This window comes from Thamnophis sirtalis, unplaced genomic scaffold, assembly GCF_051295495.1.
Source record: "Thamnophis sirtalis isolate CommonGarterSnake01/CBP01778 unplaced genomic scaffold, rThaSir2_p1.2 scaffold_13, whole genome shotgun sequence".
Lineage (NCBI taxonomy): Eukaryota > Metazoa > Chordata > Lepidosauria > Squamata > Natricidae > Thamnophis > Thamnophis sirtalis.
Window position 1 is genome coordinate 24,478,754 of NW_028261393.1, and position 23,982 is coordinate 24,502,735.

At 42.1% G+C, this 23,982-nt stretch overlaps 1 protein-coding gene across 1 annotated transcript in view; it reads left to right on the plus strand.

Moving 5' to 3' along the window:
- Positions 1-23,982, plus strand: part of CSMD2 (CUB and Sushi multiple domains 2) — a 771,224-nt gene that overhangs the window by 275,966 nt on the left and 471,276 nt on the right. Inside the window, exon 5 of the mRNA XM_087728138.1 lies at positions 14,446-14,653. Within this exon, the coding sequence (XP_087584264.1) occupies positions 14,446-14,653 (208 nt within the window). The remainder of the gene's footprint in view (positions 1-14,445; positions 14,654-23,982) is intronic.

A 23,982-nucleotide genomic window follows, 5' to 3' on the forward strand; every position in this document is an offset into this window, starting at 1 on the left:
TTCTCGCCGCTGTGTCCCAACAGGCCAGGTGTCTCGCGTTTATGTCCGCCATAAACGTGAGACGCCTGGCCTGTTGGACACAGTGGTGACGGGGGAGGAATGGGCTGGGTGGGCTGGCTGGCTGGGGAGGGGGGAGCCCTTTAAAGCCCTGCTGCCGCGCCTTCCCAGCAAGACTTCCTTTCGGCTCGCGGTTTCCCTTGCCTGCCTTAACCAAAGCTTGGCGCCCTGCCTCGGCTTTCGCGCTCTCCCTCTCTCAGCTGTGCAGCAGCTTCGGTGGCAGCTCTCGGCCTACGGCAGCAACATCGCGCAGGCTGTGGAAGGAGGAGGAGGAGGAGGAGGGAACCAAGAGAGGCGTTTAACGGGCATGCGCCCCACAGCCAGGACCGTCATTGCCCCTCAAGCCGCGTTTCTTCCTGCAAAGCCCTTCGGGCATCAGGCGGAGCTCTTGGGTTGCCCGAAGGGCTTTGCAGGAAGAAACGCGGCTTGAGGGGCAATGACGGTCCTGGCTGTGGGGCGCACGCCCGTTAAACGCCTCTCTTGGTTCCCTCCTCCTCCTCCTCCTTCTCCTTCCACAGCCTGCGCGATGTTGCTGCCGTAGGCCGAGAGCTGCCGCCGAAGCTGCTGCACAGCTGAGAGAGGGAGAGCGCGAAAGCTGAGGCAGGGTGCCAAGCTTTGGTTAAGGCAGGCAAGGGAAACCGCGAGCCGAAAGGAAGTCTTGCTGGGAAGGCGCGGCAGCAGGGCTTTAAAGGGCTCCCCCCTCCCCAGCCAGCCAGCCCACCCAGCCCATTCCTCCCCCGCCACCACGCTTGCCTCACTGGCCATGAAGGTCACCGCACGTCACTGGCCTGTACCCAGTGTGTGCATGCGCAGAGCTGCCAGAAGGCAAGAACAGTTAAGACAAAAAGGATGACGGAGTATAAGACGCACCTTTTTCCCTCAAAAAAGAGGCTGAACGTGTGGCTGTGTCTTATACACTGAATACAGCATTTTTTGCCTACCAAAACCCCACCCCCCTTCACCAAAATGGCCTTGCAGAGCTTGTAGGAGGCTTTCAGAGAGCTCCTGGGGGCTGGAGAGGGCAGAAATGAGCAAAAAATGGGCAAAAAAATGAGCCAAATCCCCCCCCCCCAGCCCACAGGAGTACTCTATAAGCTTCCTAAAGGCTATCCATGCCCTTTTTTTTTTTTACAAAGAAACGGGCCCATTTTCATGAAAAATGGGCTGTTTTTGGGAGGTTTGCAGAGTGCAAACACTTTTTATTTATTTGCCTCTTCAAAACCTTGGCGCGTCTTATACTCTGAAAAATATGGTAGGTTTAGCAACCTGTGGAGAAAGGGAATCTGCTGGAAATAAAAAGAAAGAAAGAAAAAGAGAGAGGCTGAATAATGTATGCAAAAACAGAGATACTCTTTTGAGCAATTGAGAAATCCTTTTCAACTATAGGATTCTCGAAGTCTAGAAAGGCTTCAAAAAAGAGACCACAGAGAAGATGGAGCCTGCTGTCCTTTTGGGAATTCATGCAGATATTCAGCTGCCTTGGTTTACCCTTTCTTTGGAATTTTACTCAAAAGCATGGGGAGATGAATATGAAGGACTGAATGGATGAATGGATACAGAATAAATATTCAGTACTTTTTAACATTATAAGGGAATATTTTATGCCATCTATAGTTCATTTATGTGTTTGCCTATTCTGTCTATATTTAATAACTGAAGTTGCATGAAGGGACTTGTACCTGGATTGCTTGATATCCATATTTATCATTTTTGCAATGTTGCCTTGCTCACTCTGCCTTTTGGAGGGATAAATTAAAATGAATCGTAATTATGCATAGTGTCAGGCTCCAAAACCAAGGATAGCATATGGTGATTCTTCAAAGTTCAGTTTATTGTTTTCACACCTATAGACAGAATCTTGCCCAGACTATCTGCATCTTCCCTGTACTCTGAGAACTATGAAGGAGGACTGTCTTCACACTCTTTCTCTCACCCATTTTTTTTCAACTGAGTTGTCTCTTATTCCTCTGCAATGCAGCCCCTCCCTCTTGGGAATCCAGCCTATTACATACATTATTCCATTACATATAGCATCTCCAAGATTTTCCTCAATATTTGCAATGCAGAAGATGGCTCAATTGCCAACTATGGGTCCAAAGTTTCCTGAAAGTAGGCATGCATGATCTTAAAGTACAGAAAATACTTTTCCACAAAGATTGATCTTAGCCATATATAAGAGTCATCTGTCCTTGAAGCAGTACTTGGATTTTACTATGACAATTGTTAGCCTAAACACTATCAAAACTGTGTCCTAGATTTCAAGTCTGTTTCAATTTGCTTTGGGGGTGAATTCGTGCCTCTGGTAGGAAGTCTGCAGGAATCCCCACACAACCGTTATTACCATCTAGAAATCGGCAGTTGCTTTCTACTTTTCCTGAATTGCATTTTGAATCAAGTTAATGTTTTGTTTTCAAAACTGAAGCATGCATATATTTTTTTCCCATAGCTTTCGGTCCTTCAATATTGTACAATTTGAGAAAAGCACCAAATGTCATTAAATTCTTTTTGAGTGATGTTGTACTAATGGGCATAGTATTTTGTCTTTCATAAGAATTATACAAATAGAATATGGTGATACTGTAAAAAAAATATTCACATCAAATTTGCTATAAATCCATCAAATTTATAAAATCTCCTGACTTGATAGCAACTCTGGGGATAGCTAAAAGTAGTATGAAAAGAATATTAATGAAGAAGAAAATAAAATGACATCCAGAAAGAGCAAGAAAATAGACAATCCAGCATACATGTTCCACAAAAGCTGTATTATCCATTCCAAGGAGGAAAATCCAAGTTTTTAAGGGCTGATGAAGAAGAGCAGAATAGGAGCTAATCGAAACTCAGGCAGCGGAATATGTTATTGAAATTCTGATAATATCTTGCCCACAAAATATATTTTGGCACTCAACAGACTATATTTTCTGTTTATTAAGATTATGTACATGGGAAGTTGACAAACATTATATTGAACATTTATACAGGCAATACATTCATACAAATATTTTGCAATCATAAAAAATTGCATTCTGAGAAAGTGAATTAGAGACAATTGCTTCTTTTTTTGGTCATACGTGTTTACTTTGTTGTGTATGTTCACTGTCTACAATATGTTGACAAAATAATGCTACATAAATATAAACAAAGTGGGTTAATAAAGGAAGAGTTTCTAACAAATATAAAGACATCTGTATAAACTACTAAATGAAAAAAAATGTTTTATTAGCTAAATCAAAGTTAGATTAGCTAAGTCATTTGGTTCCATTCTCTCATCCCATCCCCTGGCTGGTTTTTACATGTTTCCAATCAAAATGTACTGTAATAGGCATTGTCATCATCTTGCAAAAGTAATTGTGAAATATTTTCAATAGTGTGTGTATAAATTCTTTCTCAACGGCATCACAATCCTCTTTATTTCTGGATCCATTTTTTAACAAATGTGAACAAAATTCTCCAAATTCCGCTACAGAAGTTCACTTTTGGCCAAACTGGAATTTCAGTGACAGTATTTTAATTTTTATCACAGAAAATAAATCAAGAATCATATATAACACAATATCTAGACTTACAAAGATAAATAGTCTTCCAGTTGCAACACTATTGCAATAAGGAGAAAAAATGGAATAGGTATTCTTGCAAAAAACTAAAGGTTTTCCGAGTCTTCTTCTCACAAAGATTATCTATGACAAAGTTTATAATGTTATTATTTGTTTAAATATAGTTTGTTGACTTAAGTCAAAATTTGTTAGGTTTGCATAACAATAAACTAGAGGGATGGGATCATACATTTCTCTAAGCCATAAACAAATAGCATTATAATTTACCATGAAGTGCAAACTCTGGCTCTAATTCAGTTTTTATAAGTGATAGATTTTTTTTAATGTTCTACAAGCAATACATCCCAAGTTCAATTCCCTTCAACTCTAGTGCAGAGCAGTGGGGTTTATGCAGTGGTGGGATTCAAATAATTTAACAACTGGTTCCTAGCCCAAATGACCAGCTAGGTAGGTGGGGCTCTGTGGTCATGTGACTGGGTGGGCATGGCCAACTCAACATCACTCAGGTCGATGGGCACTTTGCCTTAGCTGTTACAATGGAATAAGGGTTAACCGGAGAGGCAGTTTCTGTAAGCGGGGCAATAAAGATCAGGGTAGAATCACCACCAGAATGTTTCCTTCCTGCCTTCTATACAGGATTAGCCCTGTAAAGTGAAAACAAAAACAAAAACAAAAGGTGATTTCTTCCAACAACCGGTTCTCCGAACTGCTTAGAAAGTTAACAATCGGTTCTCCCAAATAGGTGCGAACTGGCTGAATCCCACCACTGGGTTTATGCATTCTGCTAAGCTCTATTGTTATTTGGTTGATTCTTTTGGTGAGCTTTGTCAATTGTACATTAGTCAAAGAACTAGGATTGGCAGAATGTGTGAATCAGGTCAGTACTTGAGAACTATCTGCCTGAACACCTAGCGAACCACCACCAAACACTACTGGAATATTTGAAGAAATAATTTGATGGATACAGGTTTCCCATTATACAGATTTGATGTGTCTGTTTATAAGTGTATGCACACAACATCCCATTCTGTCTTCTATCTGTCTACTTAACTCAGCCTCCATCTTATTTAGCTGTAATTCATAGAGTTGTGTTTGAAGCTGGAAAAAATATTCAAGTCTCTGGTGTAATTTTAAGGAAGCATGGAACAACTCACCCCATCTGCTACTATTTGAGTGCTTTTGCGGCCAAGTCACCTAGGAAAGTATCCCTGCCATGTATAGTTTGAGGCCAAATAGCTGAGGAGGAAGTTCCAGTAGGAAACTTAAAGTGTCCTAGTTCAATCTTGACAATCTTCTTCCTTTTTAGTGCCTCCATACGATAATGCAATTCATGGATCACCTGTTGTAATCCATATCAAAAGCAAATAGCACTGTTCTGACCCAGACTTCCTTAGAAAGGAAGAAGCAGAGTCTTTCTCTGGGCAAAACCTCTTTTATTTACACAATTGTGAATTCCTTTCATTTAAAGTCAGCAAAGCATAGCAAACAGTCTTTCAGAGGAATGTTTATCCACACACACCTTATCTCATTTAGAATGCTGCCAGGTAACTAGTTTCCAAATGTGTAGGGCAAGGCAAACTTGACACAAAGTCTCTTATAGTCATAAACAGAACTTTCCACACTTCAACCAACCAAATGAACAAATTATTTCCTGCAAAAGCCCACTACCTGTTCATTCCTCTTTTGTTTCCTGTGGGAGCGGCAATCATCTCCAAGTTGTGGCTTTACTCTTAAATCGACCCTGCCTTCTTAGTTGTTCTTGTCTTCTGGCAGCTCTGCACATAAACACACTGGGAACAGCCTCCAGCTGTTCCTCTGCCTCGCTGCTGTCTAGCTCCCTCTCTTCCTCTGACACAGAGCCCTCGTCTGAGCATTCTTCAGCCCCCAGGATTGGCCCCTGTTCATCCCCAGCCTTCTCATTGTCTGACTCTGCTGCCAGTATGCTGGCCGCCGGTGGTTCACAACAAGCACATGTAACAAAATTAATCCCAGATGCTAAAATATATATGAAGGAAACTAATTATACATAGGTGTTCTGTCCCCCCTTCTTGGCTTGTTAACAGACGACAGGCAAACAAACTTAAAAGGAACTTTCTTTATCAGTTCTCGGCTCAGACTGGCTTCAAGCCCAAAAATAACATAAATACAGTCTCTAACGACATAACAGAATATAAAACAAATCTCTCTTATGGCAATGCACTTCTCCAAGTGTCTCTATGAATCAGGGTTACAGAAGTCAAATCACTTTTCCAAGTGTATATCAAAGAAACCACGATCAAGGATCAAGGAACGTTAACTCCTGCAACTAGGGGGTGGCACCATCCATCCTTTTATCCCCAGAATATCCCCTAATGAGCCCCAGCTGCATAATTAAGCTTGCATCCCAAAAAGACTCACAGAAGACTGCTGCTGAGTCACAACACGTAGGGTATCTTTTTCAATATGTACCACTTTGTTATTACTCACTGTGGTGGTTCTTATTTTACACTAAACCATTCTGCAGTTTGTTTTATTTGAGCATATTGGTCAAACCTACACAATTGTGGTTTGTTCAGTAAACTATAAATACTACTGTTTCCATAGTGAAAGGATCAAACAGTGACATCACTGTTGCCCACGGATATCCAGTTAGGGGCTCCTTTCGTGTTCTGTTAAGTTGCCCACCAAAGTGGTACCCATCTATCTACTCACAGGAGCCTGCTTTCAAACTGCTTGGTTGGTAGGAGTTGGAGCAAGTAATGGGGAGCTCACCCTGCCACTTGGCAGCAACCAGATCTCAAACACAAGCCTACTGATCCTCATTTCAGGGTCCTAACCCAGGTGAGCCAACACACTCCACTATAATTAAATAATGCATAAACACAATTATATTACCAATGGAAAGGCTTTCTGGTTGATTGCATCAGCCAGAAATGAATTTCTGAATTGTCTAGTTTAATAGAAAGCAAGCTGGAAAATAGCCATTTAAGAACAAATCCAAAATGGAAATTCTTAAAGCTGAAGCTTTACTGGTTGCCCTGAAAGTCATCTTTAGTGAATTTTGAACAATTTTCATCAAAGTAAGTATGTACTAGAATGGATAGCTTATGTTAATTCCTTCTGGTTTTAACTTTTCCTTTGTTTGCTGTTTCTGAACTACACCTTTGACCTAATCACAGACCCATTTGATTTAAAGGAGGAGGTATTTAAAATTTACTTTCAATTGACTGCAGTAATTGATTGCTGCTTTCACCATCTCAGATTTCCTAGTGGTTCTTTGAATTATCTTCCCAATTAAACTAATTATGCCTTTGTAAAGAAAAAAGGTATACCTTAAAAAAAAAGACTGGGATAATAATATCCTGTTGTTCTGTTGAATGGTGTATCTGTTTTGAAAAGGTGTACTATGTTTGGTAGGAAGGTGCAAAGCATAGCACTACAGGCAAGAAAATTGCATTGTTCAAGACAATCCTGGAGGAACTATTTTGACTAACAATACAGTGATTTGATACAGTAAAATGGAAGTTTATGTTGTCATTAGAGGTAGTCCTCAACTTATGACCATTTAATGATCACTTTTGAAAAAGTGCCTTATGGCTTGTAAAGCACTTCTGACTATTGCACAATTGAATGAGTGTGTGTGCGCCCCCCCCCCCACATACACACTTATAGTCACATGATTATGAACTGGATGTTTAGGAACCTGTTTGCACTTAATGACCAGTTGCCCAAAGACTTACTAGCATCCCAGGGGTGGCTTCTGGCTTCTGTTATTGCTGGTTCACTCAGGGACGTGCTTTGCTTAATTCGTGCTTTGTGCACATGCACAGTAGTTAAAAAATTGCTTCTGCACATTCACACAAGCAAAAAACAAGATGACAGTACCTATGGTGCCGCTGGTAGAACTGGTTTGAGGGCATGGCCGGCCAATTTACTATCTGCTCAGCTGAACTGGTTCGAACTAGTAGGAACCCACTTCTGGAGCAGCCCCAAAAAGGCAGTGTGGAAGCGAGCAAAAAAGATTGCAAGGTTGGCGCCGCCTACCAAGAGGACTCCCTCTCATCTCTGGAAACTGTCTGAAAGAGCTGCCTGCCCAAACTTTCCACTGAGCTGAGTGGTCCACATGGTAGAGCTGAAATCCTTGGATGGGCACTCCTTCAGACAGCTTCCAGGGATGAGAGGGAGTCTTCTTGATAGGTGGTGACAGCAACTTGCCACCTTCCCTGCTGGCTTTCCCACTGCCTCCTGGCCATGGTGGGTTGGAGAACTGGGCCAGACCTCTAGGCTAGGCAGGTTTCCACATGCAAGTAGGCTTTGTAGACTACAAGAGGCCACCTGGGGCCTCCCTCATCTCCCTCCCTCCCCCCGTACCCCCACAAACTGTGCTTAATGATCCATGAAATTTCTTAACAAATGGAAGTACTGGCATTGCAGTCATCAGACGAAATAGCCATGTGAATGTCCTACTTAATGATCATTTCACTCAATGACCAAGTTTCTGATCCCAATTTTTGTCCTAAGATGACTACTTGTTTTTGTTTAATTTATCAATTTAAAATAAAATTTCATTCTCCCAAATGAATGTTCCGTACAGAATGGAAATTCATGCATTTTAAAGGAAGGAATTGGTGACTTTAGCTAATTGTTGAAAATACTGCTTAAAATACAACCTTGTGTCATTATCTCTGCTTTTATATAATTTTTTGCAGATGATTTACAGGTTTTTATGGCTGCTATGTTCTTTTGAATTATTTTGTAGCAGTTGGAAAATAATAGGAAGACAGTGGAAATGGGAATTGGATGTAAAACAGTTACAAAAAATTGATAGTATAAAGCTGGAAGAACACCCATTTTTTTCATAATTTTACATAAATAATAAAATATATCTGTATGTATTAGACAGTGATCCAAATAATTCACATTTTATTCTAAATTTGAACAAAATATTCAATGGCCAAATGTCTCATTTGGAGAATTACTACATATAAAATTTGGACTACATATAATTTACTTTATATGACTTTGGATGGCACATTTGATTAAAATACACAAAGCCAAATATATCAAAATATTTTTTTAAAAAAAAACCATTAAAATACAATTAAACAGTTTTCAAAAAGCTATAAACAAAACAAGACTCACAGGAGAATATATTCTAAAACTTACAGATAGTGTGTAATCATTTCGCAGGCTGTATACCTCCAGTGGATCCCCTAGTCTGATGACATACCTAGAATTTCCGGAAGGTCAGTTGCGTCAGGGGCAATTTCACCTTTGGGGGGAAATGATCTTCCAAATGATGGGTGCCACAGCAAAAAATAGCAATAGCAATAGCAGTAGACTTATATACCGCTTCATAGGCCTTTCAGGCCTCTCTAAGCGGTTTACAGAGAGTCAGCATATTGCCCCCAACAATCTGGGTCCTCATTTTACCCACCTCGGAAGGATGGAAGGCTGAGTCAACCCTGAGCCGGTGAGATTTGAACCGCTGACCTGCTGATCTAGCAGTAGCCTGCAGTGCTGCATTTAACCACTGCGCCACCTTGGCTCTTGGGGAGCCCCCCCCCCTCCCAGATGAAATTCCTTGCCCTATAAAACTCATTGTTGATTGATATGTCTCACTTCCTTTTTTTCCCTTATTGCTAATTGACCCAAATGATAATGAACCAATTGTTATTTCTGCTTTTTTCCCCTCGATGTGGTTTTCTATACTTTACCTTTTTGTTTCCATATAGTACAAAGACAACACTTTTCAGAAGCTATTGGGATGTTTTTAGGTTTATTCTTTTAATCTGTATTTCAACAAAATTAATTCAGCTTCCATTTTTCTATTTCAGTTTCTATTTTTTTCATGATTTATTATTTTGCTTCTGTGATTATTTTATCCTTATTATAATGAAAAATAATGTTTATTTGTTGCTGAATAAAACTTCTGCAAATTTCAGAGTGACTTTAAACTTCAAGATGTTGTTAATAATAAAAACAAATATAACAATATCCTCCCAGAGTTGCCTTATCAGGGAGATGGGTAGCATATACATTTAATAATAAATAAAATAAATAATAATTCCAAGAAATGTAACATATCTGTCAGTTCGAGCATCACAGGTTTCTAACTAACTGTTGCTTTCCTACTTTCTATGGAGAATGGTAAAGAGTATGAATGAACAAATGGAATAAGTGTTAGGTATCTTGCATATCTAGGAAAGTAAGGAAATAAGAAAGAATGTAAGATCTCAACAAAGGTGGTCATGGATTGGAACTGATCAGTAGAAGCAAAGGAGTGATGGGATTAGTTTAATTCTGAATGACAGAGCAAAAAATATGTCTGAAAATATGAAGAGGTATATCTTGATAGTTGGAAATGCATGTGAAAATGCAAATACATAAGTTGTTATAGTTGTAAAATACACTAATGATGCCTGCTTCATAATAAGCGACCCAATATTGTAATACAAAAAGCAGTGATTTATTAACAGCTTCATTAGGCATTCTTCATTAGGCATTCCTTATTTCTAGCCATCTTTTTTGCTTTCTTTATCTTTAACTTTGCCCGTGTTTCTGTACTTCCTTCAGTCTGTCATAAATCATGTTATCCAATAGCTTCATTCATTTCAACCCAGCTACTGTAATCTGAGATCCGGCTCCGCCACCGCTCTGCATGGAATGTCAACACAGAGAGTTGACATCCGGCTCCCCACACTTTTCAAAGGCAATCTGTACAAGCAAAAACCCAGACAAGACCGAGTGGCTGTTGTGTTTCCCTCCCAAAAATTTGACCACCATACCATCACTCAGGCTGGGGGGACAAAATTTAAACCCCTCAGAAAGGGCCCGCAACTTGGGAGTCCTCCTGGATTCACAGCTAACTTTTGACCACCATCTCTCAGCTGTGACCAGGGGGGCATTTGCCCAGGTTCGCCTAGTGCGCCAGTTGCGGCCCTACCTGAATCGGGAGGCCCTCACAACAGTCACTCGAGCCCTTGTGATCTCTAGGCTGGAATACTGTAATGTGCTCTACATGGGGCTGCCCTTGAAGAGCATCCGAAGACTACAGCTAGTCCAGAATGCGGCCGCGCGAGTGATCGTGGGCGCACCACGGTTCGCCCACATAACACCGATCCTCCGTGAGCTGCACTGGCTACCTGTTGGTCTCCGGGTGCACTTCAAGGTCCTACTCACCACCTATAAAGCGCTCCATGGTAGTGGATCTGGCTATTTGAGAGACCGCCTTCTGCCAATTACCTCCCTGCGTCCCATCAGATCGCATAGAGTTGGCCTCCTCCGTATTCCATCCGCCAGTCAGTGCCGACTGGCGACTACTCGGAGGAGAGCCTTCTCTGTTGCGGCTCCGACACTATGGAACAATCTCCCCGTGGAGATTCGTACCCTCACCACCGTCCAGGCCTTCCGCACAGCCCTCAAGAACTGGCTAACCCGTCAGGCCTGGGGATAATCTTATTTCGCCCCTCCCGAATGCTGAGTGAATGTTGAGTTTTATTGTCTAATTTACTTTGTGCACATTTCTTTTTTCGTATTGTCCTACACTCCCCTTCCTTTTTGATTGTAAGCCGCCCTGAGTCCCCTCAGGGAAAAGGGCGGCCTATAAATAAATAAAATAATAAAATAATAAATAATAATAAATAATAAAAAACACTTTGAGTACCAGTATGGATTCAAGGCTGCATCCTCCCCCAGGCTTGTTTGGAGTTTTTTCATGGAATCTCGATGCCAACTCTCTGTATTGACATTCCATGCAGAGCGATGGCGGAGCCAGATCTCAGATTACAGTAGCTGGGTTGAAATGAATGAATCTATTGGATAACATGATTTATGAGAGGCTGAAGGGAGGACAGAAGCACAAGAAAAGTTCAAAAGCAGATAAAGAAAGCAAAAAAGATGGCTGTCTGTAAAGTACCCTAACGATGCCTGCTTCATAATAAGTGACCCAATATTGTAATACAAAAAGCAGTGATTTATTAACAGCTTCATTAGGCATTCTTCATTCGTAGCCATCTTTTTTGCTTTCTTTTTCTGCTTTTGAACTTTGCCCGTGTTTCTGTCCTCCCTTCAGCCTCTCATAAATCATGTTATCCAATAGCTTCATTCATTTCAACCCAGCTACTGTAATCTGAGATCCGGCTCCGCCGCTGCTCTGCATGGAATGTCAACACAGACAGTTGACAATAGTTGCATATTGTAATCCAGGTGATAATATTTACAGACCCCTCACATCCTGGACATAAATTGTTTCAACCCTTACCCTCAAAACGACGCTATAGTGCAGTGGCAGAGTGGGTGGTACCGCCCCTGGGGGCCAGTGGGATGACTTAGAGGGGCGCTAAGAGCCAAGGGTGGTGGCAGGGGGGCGCTAAGATGCAAGGGGGCAGCAGAGGGGCGCTAAGAGGCAAGGGAGGTGGCAAAGGAGTGCTGGAGGTGTTCTGCTGTACTGTACTCTCGACTTGCCTAGCTTAGCATGCAGGTGTGGAAGGGAATGCAATGGGACCAAAAGCGAGAGTCCTTCCCCGCATGGCTTGTGTGGAGGTGGCGGCTCAGTCTGACCTCACCAGGAACTGGCAATGCCACGCCTTTGGGAAGGCTTGGGTCTCGCGCGTCCCTTCAATGTGTGGAAGGGCTGGGCTCTTCTTCATCGCATGAGACTGGCAGTTAAAACTGCTCCTCCAGCTGCGGGGGGTGGGCGTGGCCGTGAACCCCTAAACGTAGCAAGGGAGTTGTCTTCCCTGCTTCTCGCCGGCTTTGCCACCTTCCTTCTCTGCAGCCCGCTGTTATTTAATGAATGGACATGTGGATGAACAGCTTCACAAGAGCCAAAGGTCCTGTCCCACCCGACAGGAGCGCACGTGCAAATCCCTTCCGTCGTGCAAACAGCCCAGTCACATGACCCCCCAGCCATGCCCACCAAGCCACACCCACAGAAGCGGTAGAAAAAAAATTAATTTCACCACTGGGGGGTGGGCACTGAGGATCAATTTGTAGCACCAAGGGGGCAGTGTACTGAAAAAGTTTGGGAACCATTGCTGTAGAGCACCGCACACCAAGACAATCAGACACAAGGACAGTTTTTCCCCCGAAAGGCATCACTCTGCTAAACAAATAATTCCCTCACCACTGTCAAACCATTCACTAAGGCTGCATTACAATTACTATTTGTCTTCTCATCATTCCTATCACCTATCTCCTCCCACTTATGACTGCAGGGCTGTAACTTTGTTGCTTGCATCCTTACAATTTATATTGATATTGACTGACTATCATTAAGCGTTAGAATATAACTAGAATAAAAGAATAATAACTACACGAAGACAAAAAGTATTCCTCTATGGAAAGAGAATTAAGAAATAGATTAATCTCTCAGAGGGCAAATGGAAAGTGGAAATAAGATGGAACAGAATGCAAAGAATTATGCTACACAATGACACAGAAAAGTGTGAAGACATATTTATGCAAAGTATGAAAAAAGTTGTTTTATGAAATAATCAGGCAAAGGATCTTGAGAATAAGAAAGAAGGCATATTAAAAATGGTTGCAAAAAAGGATGAAAGGTTTTGTTCTTAAAGAAGATAGTTGCAAAGAATGCACTCAGAGTGGAGGGGAAATCATTAAAATGTGCAGAGCAATTTTGATAGATATAGAACATTTTTTTAAAGTGAAGGAAGAAGAGTGAAGGAATCCAGCAGAGTGAATGATATTAAAAATAAAAACGATGAAATCATCTGGTAAAAGATGTATACGATCTGAAGAGAAACCAGAATCATTTGGGATGAGAAACTGCTGGAATAATATTTTAGATCTCTTTATAGGAATGATAATGATATATAAAAGAGTGGAAATGATGAAAAAAAAGCCAATGCCCCAACACAAGTCTTTAAGAAGATGTTGGATAGTCATTTGTCTGGAATGGTATAGGGTTTCCTGCCTAGGCAGGGGGTTGGACTAGAAGACCTCCAAGGTCCCTTCCAACGCTGCTATTGCATTGTATTGTCTATTATATTTATATACCACCAAATGGAAGTGAGTCAACGTTATCAAATACTTTACAGTGCAATACAATTGCAATACAATAACATGCAATTGAAATATAGTCGCTTGCTGCTCCTGAGCCAAACGTCTCCTGAACTATGGAATAGTTTTATAGGAAAAATCAGCCACCATATTGTTGGCAAGACTCAGGAAAACAAGAACAATGTAAATGTCATTAACATCTTTTTAAGTTAGTTTGGAATAGATAGAAAATTTTGGATCCTAGAATCAGAATTTCCCAATTTCAGTTTTAGGCAGTCTCTTCTCTTGGAAGCATTTATCCCCAGATCTCTCAGCACTTCAGCATCCTTTTCTGAGATAGGCATTCATCTGACTCGCCCCCAACCTTCTCACAATCTTACTTAGCATCATATGCAGAGCAGAGGTGGTATTCAGCCAGTTTTGACAGGTTCTGGAGAAAATTTTGAAAGTGAAGAGGGAATGGGAATATTTTCAGAATCTTTCCTCTGCCACGCCCACAGAACCAGTAGTAAAAAATTTTGAATCCCACTACTGATCATATGGGATGTCATCACCCATATATCTCTGGAAAAGACCATCATGTACATTCAGTCCAGAGTGTGACATATGATCTAGGGCAGACTTTCTTATTTGATTCAAGAAGAAATGGGCTCTGTGTTACGTTTCCTCTCTTAAATGGCTCCACTACACTAACTTCCATGATGGTTTTGACAGAAAGGCTTTGAAAATATTTTGTATGTTGGCCAGGCTGGAGCATGGAGAATGTTGTCAAAAGTTCAGGCTGACATTTGTTATTTTTGGCTGAACTAACCTTTCTTGTTTTGGTTTTCAGCCGATGATGCCTGTGGTGGGACACTTCGGGGGCAGAGTGGAATAATTTCAACCCCCCATTATCCTTTGGAGTACAACAACAATGCTGACTGCACATGGACGATTTTAGCAGAGCCTGGAGACACGATAGCTCTGGTTTTCTTGGATTTCCAATTGGAGGATGAATATGACTTTTTAGAGGTCACTGGAACTGAGGGATCCTCTTTATGGTAAGTAAGTGCTTTGCTTTTTTAGATCAATGTGGATCATTTGTTCCCTTTGGTACTATATCTTGCAAGTGGTGGCTTGCAACTGATCAGAACTGCCCAAATAAAGAACAATAGGGATTGCTAATGTCGCTAAAATGTTTCATTAACATTCAGTGAAAATGTCACTCTTCATCCCACAATCAGGATTTTCTCTTTACCATCTCTCTCTCTCTCTCTCTCTCTCTCTCTCTCTCTCTCTCTCTCTCTCTCTCTCTCTCTCTCTCTCTCTCTCTCTCTCTCCCTCCCTCCCTCCCTCCCTCCCTCCCTCCCTCCATCTATCTATCTATCTATCATCTACAATGAAGATATTAAATTTTTTAACTCATGCAAAGAAATAAAATAAACTGTCATGAATGTCTATAACTTTGGGGGTTGGCATAATACATGTGTCTATCATAAAATTAATTTCTATTTTTTATGACAGCTGTAGTGAAATTCTTGGAGCTGGAGGGAATTCCACTGCCTTTGAGCAAATCAGTTACCTTGACTATTGCACAACTGCCCAGAGTTTCTAAAAATGGCATATAAATTATTGTTACTGTTCTGACTGTGGCCTTTTGTCTCTATTTTGTTTTAATGGTGTTCGTTGAAGGGCATCTGTAGTGCCTTTATATTAAAGAGAAGCCATTGGTAGTCTTGTTCTTCTATTTCAAAATGAGATATATCAACAACGGTATAGTCATGAAACTTTTCTAGCTTGGTAATTTTTATCAATTTGATATTGTTGGACAATTGTGTTATCAAAACATAAAGTAAGGTAAATGAATTTTTGAAGAAAAAATCACACTAAACAATTCTAATCCCTGTTTCAGGGAAGTAAGATTAAAAAAACAGGTGTCTGTCATGAATTTATCTTGGTTCCACAGTAGGTTCTGGTTTTCTTCACTCCATTTTGATTTGTGTTGGTTAGTTGAGTATTTTTGAATGTTTATTTAAGGCAGAGGTGTATTTTTTAAAAAATACCTATCAATGGAGAAATAATTGCTGAAGTTATACAATTACTAAACTTATTTTGAGTGTTAAAGTTTCCAAACAGAGCACACGTTATAGGAATTATACATTTTTGAGCCTGGCGTCAAAATCCCCACTATATTATTATTTATAAGTGTTAAAAAAGAAAAAGAAAGAAAAACACCCCTAGATAATAAAGCTAAATATTTTATTTCTGACTTTGTGCTCCAACCAATTTCCAGTTTCCTTTGGTTTAAATGTTAGAAACCATCCTCTTTGTATTTACCTTGCTGCGTAGTATAGTTGATTGCTTAATATCCAACTGTTAATTCTTGTTTGTTACATAAACCATAATTGTCTGGGATCACATTAACCCATAAATAGTATCATACTTGCAAAGAATAGTAGCTTAGTTCACCCATAACTAAATAAAATCTCCTTCCCACTCAAATCACATTGTGGTTTAAGGCAGTGGTGTGTTCCAGAAGAGATTACTGCCGGTTTGCTCAGGAGTGCACCATGCGTGCGTGCAGTATAACTAAAATTGGTTTGTGTATGCGCAGAAGCAAAAAACAAGATGGCGGCACCAGGGGCGTGGCAGGCCTGGATCACTGCCAGTTTCAGCGACCAGGCCGTAAAGCTACTACCTCTGCAGCCGAACCAGTAGGAACCCACCACTGGTTTAAGGTAATGTGTGGATTTAGAAGGAGACAAGTAAAATAGGCAGTGGGATTAATTATGTGATTCTTTTAATTAATTATTTTAGCCAGAGTTTTCCCACATGCTAGATTATCAAGCTTTCTGTTTGGAGTTCGAATCTCACTGACTCAAGGTTGACTCAGCCTTCCATCCATTTGAGGTCAGTAAAATGAGAACCAAGATTGTTGGGGGCAGTATGCTGATTCTGTAAACCACTTAGCTGTAAAGCACAGTGAAGCGGTATATAAGTCTAAGTGCTATTGCTATTTAGACTACTGCCATTATAGGAACTTCTACTCAAGATAGAATGCAAGTTCACCAAATGCAAAGTTATCCATGCAGGTGGTGTGTTTGGCACTTTGTGATCTTTTTCTTAATTCTCCCTTTCTCTTTCTCTCTTTGCTTGCCGTGTTGCAACTTATTGTTGCTAAGAAATACTCAGAATCAAAAAGGCATAGCCATTCATGCAAGAATCTTAAAATGACCTAGGCTCCATCTGCTTAGTATAGCATAAATCAATCTCTTTCTCTAATTACACTTTCATTGCTTTTTGGTGAAGAAACATTCTCAGCAACGAAGAACCATATTTCACATTTGCAATATAGGTGCCCTCAGCTTGCCCGCCCTACAAAAGCAGAATAAAACTAATAATGCTGCTTAAATTGTAATCCTTGGTTGATTTGTTTCTACTCGCTTGGCAATGTGTTAGTTCCACCTTGAAAATATTATTTGTTTCTCGTTCTGTGCTCAGTAGAATTGTAATGTATAGAAGTTGCTTTTGAAATTTCTTTCCAAAAACAGTTTCAATGAAATTCTAATGAATGGCATGTAGGGGATTTACATTTACCTAGTTACCGGCTCACCAAGCAGCATGAATGATTTCTCTATTTTATATAGTATAAATATCAGTCCAATACATGTAGCCTAGTGGATTCCCACAATTCATTAAAACCTAGGAAAGATGTTAGAGGCTTTCAGAGTCATGGAAAAACATCTGTCTCCACCAGTGGTGGGTTTCAATTTATTTCACTACCGGTTCACTTGTGCGTGTTTGTGCTCTTGCATGCTCTGCTTCTGCACATGCACAGAGTGTCCAGGTGGGTAGGTGGAACCTCCTACCAGTTCGCCCAATCTGGGCCAAATCAGCAGAAACCCACCTCTGGTCTCCACAGTCATAGAAAGATATATAATAATGAAATAATCTGAAAAGCATCTCCCAAAGGAAGCATGGCAAGAATCAATTAGAAAAGCAAAATGAGAACATATCTAGGTTTCTGCTTTTCTAGTGGATTCTCACCATACTTCCTTTCTGAAAAGTTGCAGGCCAGATTTTGACCCAATTTAGTTTATACAATATGTTTGTTTTCAATGTTGTTTGATGGCGTTCAGTATAGAATGCTTTAAAGATTGTGAAAATGAGTTTGTCAACAGCAAACTAGATGCTTCTAAAACCAAGGACAGAACATTTCAGATGTTTGTCAGAATGTTTGCATTTTCTCCTAGAACTCATCAGTTCAAACATAACAGAACTGATAGAACAAGAGCTGATTTGTAGTATTATGGATGTGGTTGGTTCCCAGAACACTGTGTCTTTGACTGCCTTGCCGAAATCATAGACAGCTATTTTGAGAAGAAACGGACTTTAGAAAAGTTGAAATTCAGGATTATTCTAATTTGCACATTTGGACTGAAAGCTTGTCAAATGGACTTCATATGCACAACGCATTAAAGAACCAAAAATTTGGAATGAAGTTTGGAATGAAGTAATTGCTGCATGAATTTAATGCATGGATTTGTACATGATCCGGCCCAATAATATTATATGAATATTGTCAGGATGCCCATCTGCTTCAAATCCCATCCTAATCATATTCTCATGCCTATACCTGAATATAATCTCCATTGGATCTGCTAGAATGTGATGTGGCTATGCTCACACACAAGCAGACAGCTGCAGACAGTTTTCAAAGCATCAACAGGAGACTTGTAAGGAACACAGCTGCCATAATGCTTTGGAAAGAGGTGCTTCATTCATGCAAATGTGCTTAGTGCAGAGTCTCTTTAGATGCCTTTATGCATACCTACTACATTCTGCTATTACACATAAATCATTCTGGATTTCCAAAACCTTTATAGGCCTTCCATATCAGCAGGGTCCAGGATTGTTCAAAGACCTAGAAAACCTCTGTATTCAAGAACTCCAACCTACTCTGCCCCAGGCTTACTTCAAAGGGTTGGAAATTCTGAGAGTTGCAGCTTCAATACATCTGAAATGTGTCAGGTTAAAGAAGTCTGATCTAGCATGAAAGTGCACAGATCCTTGGATTTTTAGTTTTAAGCATGACAGATGTTGATATGGGCATAAAGCTCACAGCGGTAGTTAAAACGTAGCTGTACAAATAATATGTTTGTATTGACAGCCTGGAAGAGCAGGAAACACTATTTCCCAATCAAGTTTTGTTCCCCCATTATGTCACCTGCTAGTGACTTTCACCCACCGGAGGTTAACCAACTATTAACAGGGTGAGGAAAAGCTATTTTTATCCTTGACACCATCTCAGGAAGGAGGAAGGATGCCAACATCGATCCAAGAAGAGACGTTGCTGCTAAGTGTTAAATTAAAATGTGATACATTTATTATAGTTCTGTTGCCATCAGAATAAAAGACATGTTTATGTAGATAATCTATACTTGCTTGACAGCGTGTTAGGGGGAAAACAGAGTCTGAGTTACTGCAACTGTACTAACTCTATTAAACTGGAAAGCTGACAGCCCAGGTTTGAGACCCAAGCACCATGCAATGGGGTAAGCTCCCATTCCTGCCCCAGTTCCTGCCTGCCTAGCAGTTCGAAAGCATGCAAATGCAAGTTGATTAATAAGTATCACTTCAGTGGGATGATAACAACATTCCATGTGCCCTTGCATAGAGCCATGCAAGTCACATGACCATGGAAAATGTTTTTGGACAACACTGGCTCCCTCAGTCAAGAAATAGATATGAGCACTGCACCCTAGAGTCAGAGACAACTGTTCTGACCCAGGCTTCCCAAGAGCATGAAGCAAACTCCTTGTCCCGACAAAAAACCCTTTTATTAATTGACTGTAAATTCTGCTCATTGATATCCAGCAAAGTCTTTCAAGGGAGGATTTACAGATACAGACCTTATCTGGCTTGGAGAACTGACAGGCCGATATCTGCAAAACTTGGCAAGAAGTCTTGGAGAGTCACGAACCAATTACGCAAACTAATTGTCTCTTGCAAACTCCCCTTTCACTCCTCTTTTATTTCCTCTGGGAGGGAATCGTCCATCTGTGGCCTTACTCCCAAGTTGGCCTCTGTTCTTTAGCTGTTCCCTTCATCTGGCAACTCTGTCAGCACCTCTTCATTGAGTAATTAGGAAAGAAGACCACGAGACTCCATTGATAGAAATCAAGTGTACTTTTACTAATTATAAATGATTAGAAGCGTAGCAAAGCGAAGACTGATTATTTAGGCGCGAAAGCGATTGATATATAAAATAACCCATTCCCCACCCCTTGGCATCCCAGTGGCAGTCCAATCATAATTCTCCCAAGTGTCAGGTGTGAGATAACTTCGAAAAGTATCACCGAGATGGAATGTCGGTGCCATTGGCCTTGGTGGGAAACTCCTCCGCATGCGCAATCTGACACGCAGCAGAACTCCAGAATCTTCCTCCAGCACAATTAGTAAACCCTTCCCAAATACCATGTTCCCCCCTCCCCATTTCAATGGCAGCCGAAGCAGCAGCAAAGCAGAGGCTGACATCCGGCCGTCCTCCGGAAAAAGGCGGTCAGGCCTGGAAAACGACAAAACACAAACAAACAGACGAACAACAAAAAACAGAAAAAGAAAAAAAAGGGGGGGAAGAGAAAGTCAGGAAGGAGAGTCAATCAGGGTTTGTCAGGATAAGTGGAATAAAACTGTCGGAGCAGCTGGGGAGCATGGACATGGAACTTGTCCACCCACTCGGCATGAGATGGAGGAAAATGCTTCCAAGCCACTAGGTACTGAATTCGATTCTGCCGCCGCCGAGAGTCCAATATTTCCCAGACCTCAAAATGCTGTTCACCATCAATCAATAGAGGGGCAGGCGGTGGGTCCACAGGTGGACGTAAAGACAAGAAACAAACAGGTTTAATGAGATTAACGTGGAAAACTGGATAAACACGGCTGAGGTGCTTGGGTAGCTGCAAGCGAACCGAAACAGGATTGATGACTTTGATTATGGGAAACGGGCCCATGTACTTAGGTCCCAACTTCTTAGACTTTTGCGTAGTTTGAAGGAACTTCGTGGACAAATAAACCTGGTCACCCACCTTGTACTGATAAGGTTGTGCACGTTTCTTATCAGCCTGTTTCTTATGCGCGCGATGCGCAGCATCCAAAGTACTAAGTGCCAAAGGCCAAATATGGGTCAATCGCTCACTCCACTCGGAGACGGATGAAATCTGTGGCTGCTCAAGAGGAACCTCGGGAATAGGAACAAAGTGCTGGCCAAACACAACTCGAAAAGGAGTGAATCCAGTGCTGCTATGTACGGAATTATTATAAGCCACTTCCACGTGCGGCAACAAGTCCACCCAATCATCCTGCTGGTAATTGATGAAACAACGTAAATATTGTTCTAGAACAGAATTAGTCCTCTCGCAAGCCCCATTAGTCTGAGGGTGGTGGGCGGAGCTTAAACCCTGGGTGGAGCCAATGCGCTTAAGAAATTCCTTCCAAAAAACAGAAGTGAATTGCACACCTCTATCGGAAATGATGCGATCAGGCACACCATGCAAACGGTAAACATGAGAAATGAAGAGTTTAGCAAGTGTCTTTGCAGAAGGAATCTTGTGGCACGGAATAAAATGAACTTGTTTGGAAAATAAGTCAGTAACCACCCATATAATGGTGTGCCCCTGGCTCTCAGGAAGTTCGACAATAAAGTCCATAGAAATCTCCTTCCAGGGGGTGACAGGGCGGGCTACTGTTTGGAGTAGACCTTGCGGCTTCCCTGGTGACCGTTTAGCGGCTGCACAGACCGGACAGCTGGCAACATAAAGTTCAATGTCCTTTTTCAAAGAGGACCACCAAAACTGCCGTTTCACCAAATGCAGCATCTTCACAAATCCAAAGTGACCCGCTAACTTGGAATCATGAGCCCGTTGGAGGACAACGAGATAAAGAGAGGCAGGGACGTAAAGTTTCGCTCCAATCCATGGTAAATCATCTCTTATTGTGCATTCACCTTGATGCTGCTGGAACCAGTCATCCTGGGGAAGGGCCTTTTTGAGATCAGAGAGAAAATCTTGAGACACTTCCACCTTTGAGCATGCCTGCTGCCTAGTAACAACCGGAGCAGCGAGGCTGGACATGGGAACTACGGGCTGGATAACACTGAGTTTAGAGCAGTTGTATTGAGGAAGTCTGGACAAAGCATCAGCCATAAAATTTTTCCCTCCTGGATGTACTTGAGTGTGAAATTGAACCAATTGAAATGCTGAGCCCAGCGCATCTGCTTAGGGGAGAGGCGCCTGGGAGTCCTCAAAGCTTCCAAGTTCTTATGGTCAGTCCACACCTCAAACGGGTGCTTAGCGCCCTCCAGAAAGTGGCGCCACGTGGCTAAAGCCCAACGTACAGCAAATGCTTCCTTCTCCAAGATTGCCCAACGCCTTTCCGTGTCCGTGAGCTTACGGGAGGTGTAAGTGCACAGTTGTAAATTACCTTGGCCGTTAGTCTGAAGCAAGACGGCCCCAACTGCCACGTCACTGGCATCAGCTTGAACGACAAAAGGCTTGTCCATCTCCGGATGCTTCAGAACCAGTTCCACCGCAAAGAGTCATTTCAACTTCTCAAAAGCAGCTTGACACTCCATGGTCCAATCCAACGGCTTGCTAGGCTTAGGTTTAGGCCCACCTTTGGAGTTCAACAAATTAGTGATTGGAAGTGCAATTTTGGCAAAAGAAGGGATGAACTGACAATAGAAATTGGCAAAACCCAAAAAAATTCTGTAATTGCCTACGTGTACGGGGCGCCTCCCACTCAGTGACTGCCTTTACCTTAGCGGGGTCCATCTCAATACCAGCGGGGGAAATACGATACCCAAGGTAGTCTATCTTCTCCTGGTGAAATTCACACTTGGACAACTTGGCATAAAGTTCAGCGGCCCGGAGCTTCTTCAGGACAGTGAGGACCAACGTGACGTGTTCGTCGTATGTTTGAGTGTAAATAAGGATATCATCTAAATATACGATAATGCCCTTGTAAAGGTGGTCATGCAAAATTTCATTAATTAATTGCATGAAAACTGCAGGCCAAAGGGCATCACCCGGAACTGGAAACAACCGAGGGGGCAGTTGAAAGTCGTCTTCCACTCATCCCCCTCCTTTATGCGGACCCTATAGTATGCTTCTCTGAGGTCCAATTTAGTGAAAATACGGCCCTTTCCCAGTTGGGCCAGCATGTCCTTCATCAGTGGTAATGGGTATAGGTTCTGAGCTGAGATGCAGTTCAAGTTTTTGAAATTTACACATAATCTCAGGGAGCCATCTTTCTTCTCTCTGAACAACATGGGTGCTGCTACCTTGGGCCGTGCTGGCTCAATGAAACCCCTTTTCAAGTTTTTATCAATGAATTTCCTCATTTCCTCCATTTCCCTAGGAGACATTGAATATATTTGGGGCTTTGGAAGCTTTACTCCAGGCAAAATATCGATGGAGCAATCAGTAGGTCTGTGGGGTGGAAGTTTATCTGAAGATTTTTCACTAAAAAACCCCTTCAGGTCCCAATACTCTTTTGGAATCTTTTCTTCCCCCTCAATTTTCTCCTGGCCCCTGGCGGCCAATGTGGGGCTGGAGCTAGCAGGCTCTGGGGTGTCGGCCTCCCGGTCTGGGGCTGTGCTGGTCCGAATACGCAGCCACCCCTCCCTCCAATTAATGCGAGGGTTCCATTTACGAAGCCAGGGGAGTCCCAAAATAAGGGGTCTGTCCATTCCAGGAGCCACAATAAAAGAGATCAATTCTACATGGGTGCCCATTTTCATCTCTAGAGGTTCAGTGTAGAAATGGGCTGCCCCCCCCTGCAATGGATCCATCGATTTGGCAAAAAACAATAGGGGTTTTCAAAGTCCTCATTTTCAAGCCCAGTTTTTCAACCATTCCAGGGTTGATCATACATCTCGAACAGCCCGAGTCAAGGAGGGCAGGAAGCTGTTCTGACACCCCATCGGGTGGTACTCTTAATTCTATTGGGATCAACATGGGGCCTTTATTCGAACTCACCCAACGAGGCGAGGCGTCATCATCGGAGTCATCATCGGAGCTGGTGGTGACGTCCACTTCTTCTTCCGCCTCCTGCCGGAAACGCTGGGGGGTGTTTTCAGCAGCGAAAGCAGCCTCTTTCTTCCTCCCCGGGGTCTTGCTCATCTTCCCTTCCCTCTTGGCAGGGGGCGGGGCGGTTGCAGGAAGTTTAACGCGGCAATCCATGGCGCGATGGCCCCCTTTCCCACAACGGAAACACGTGAAAGGCTTGGCCTTGCCGGCGGAGCTTCCCTTCCCTTCACCCCTGATGCGGAATGGGGCCCTTTGAGCTGGGGGGGGGGTGATCTCTCTGCTTTCTCCTCTTTCACACGTTG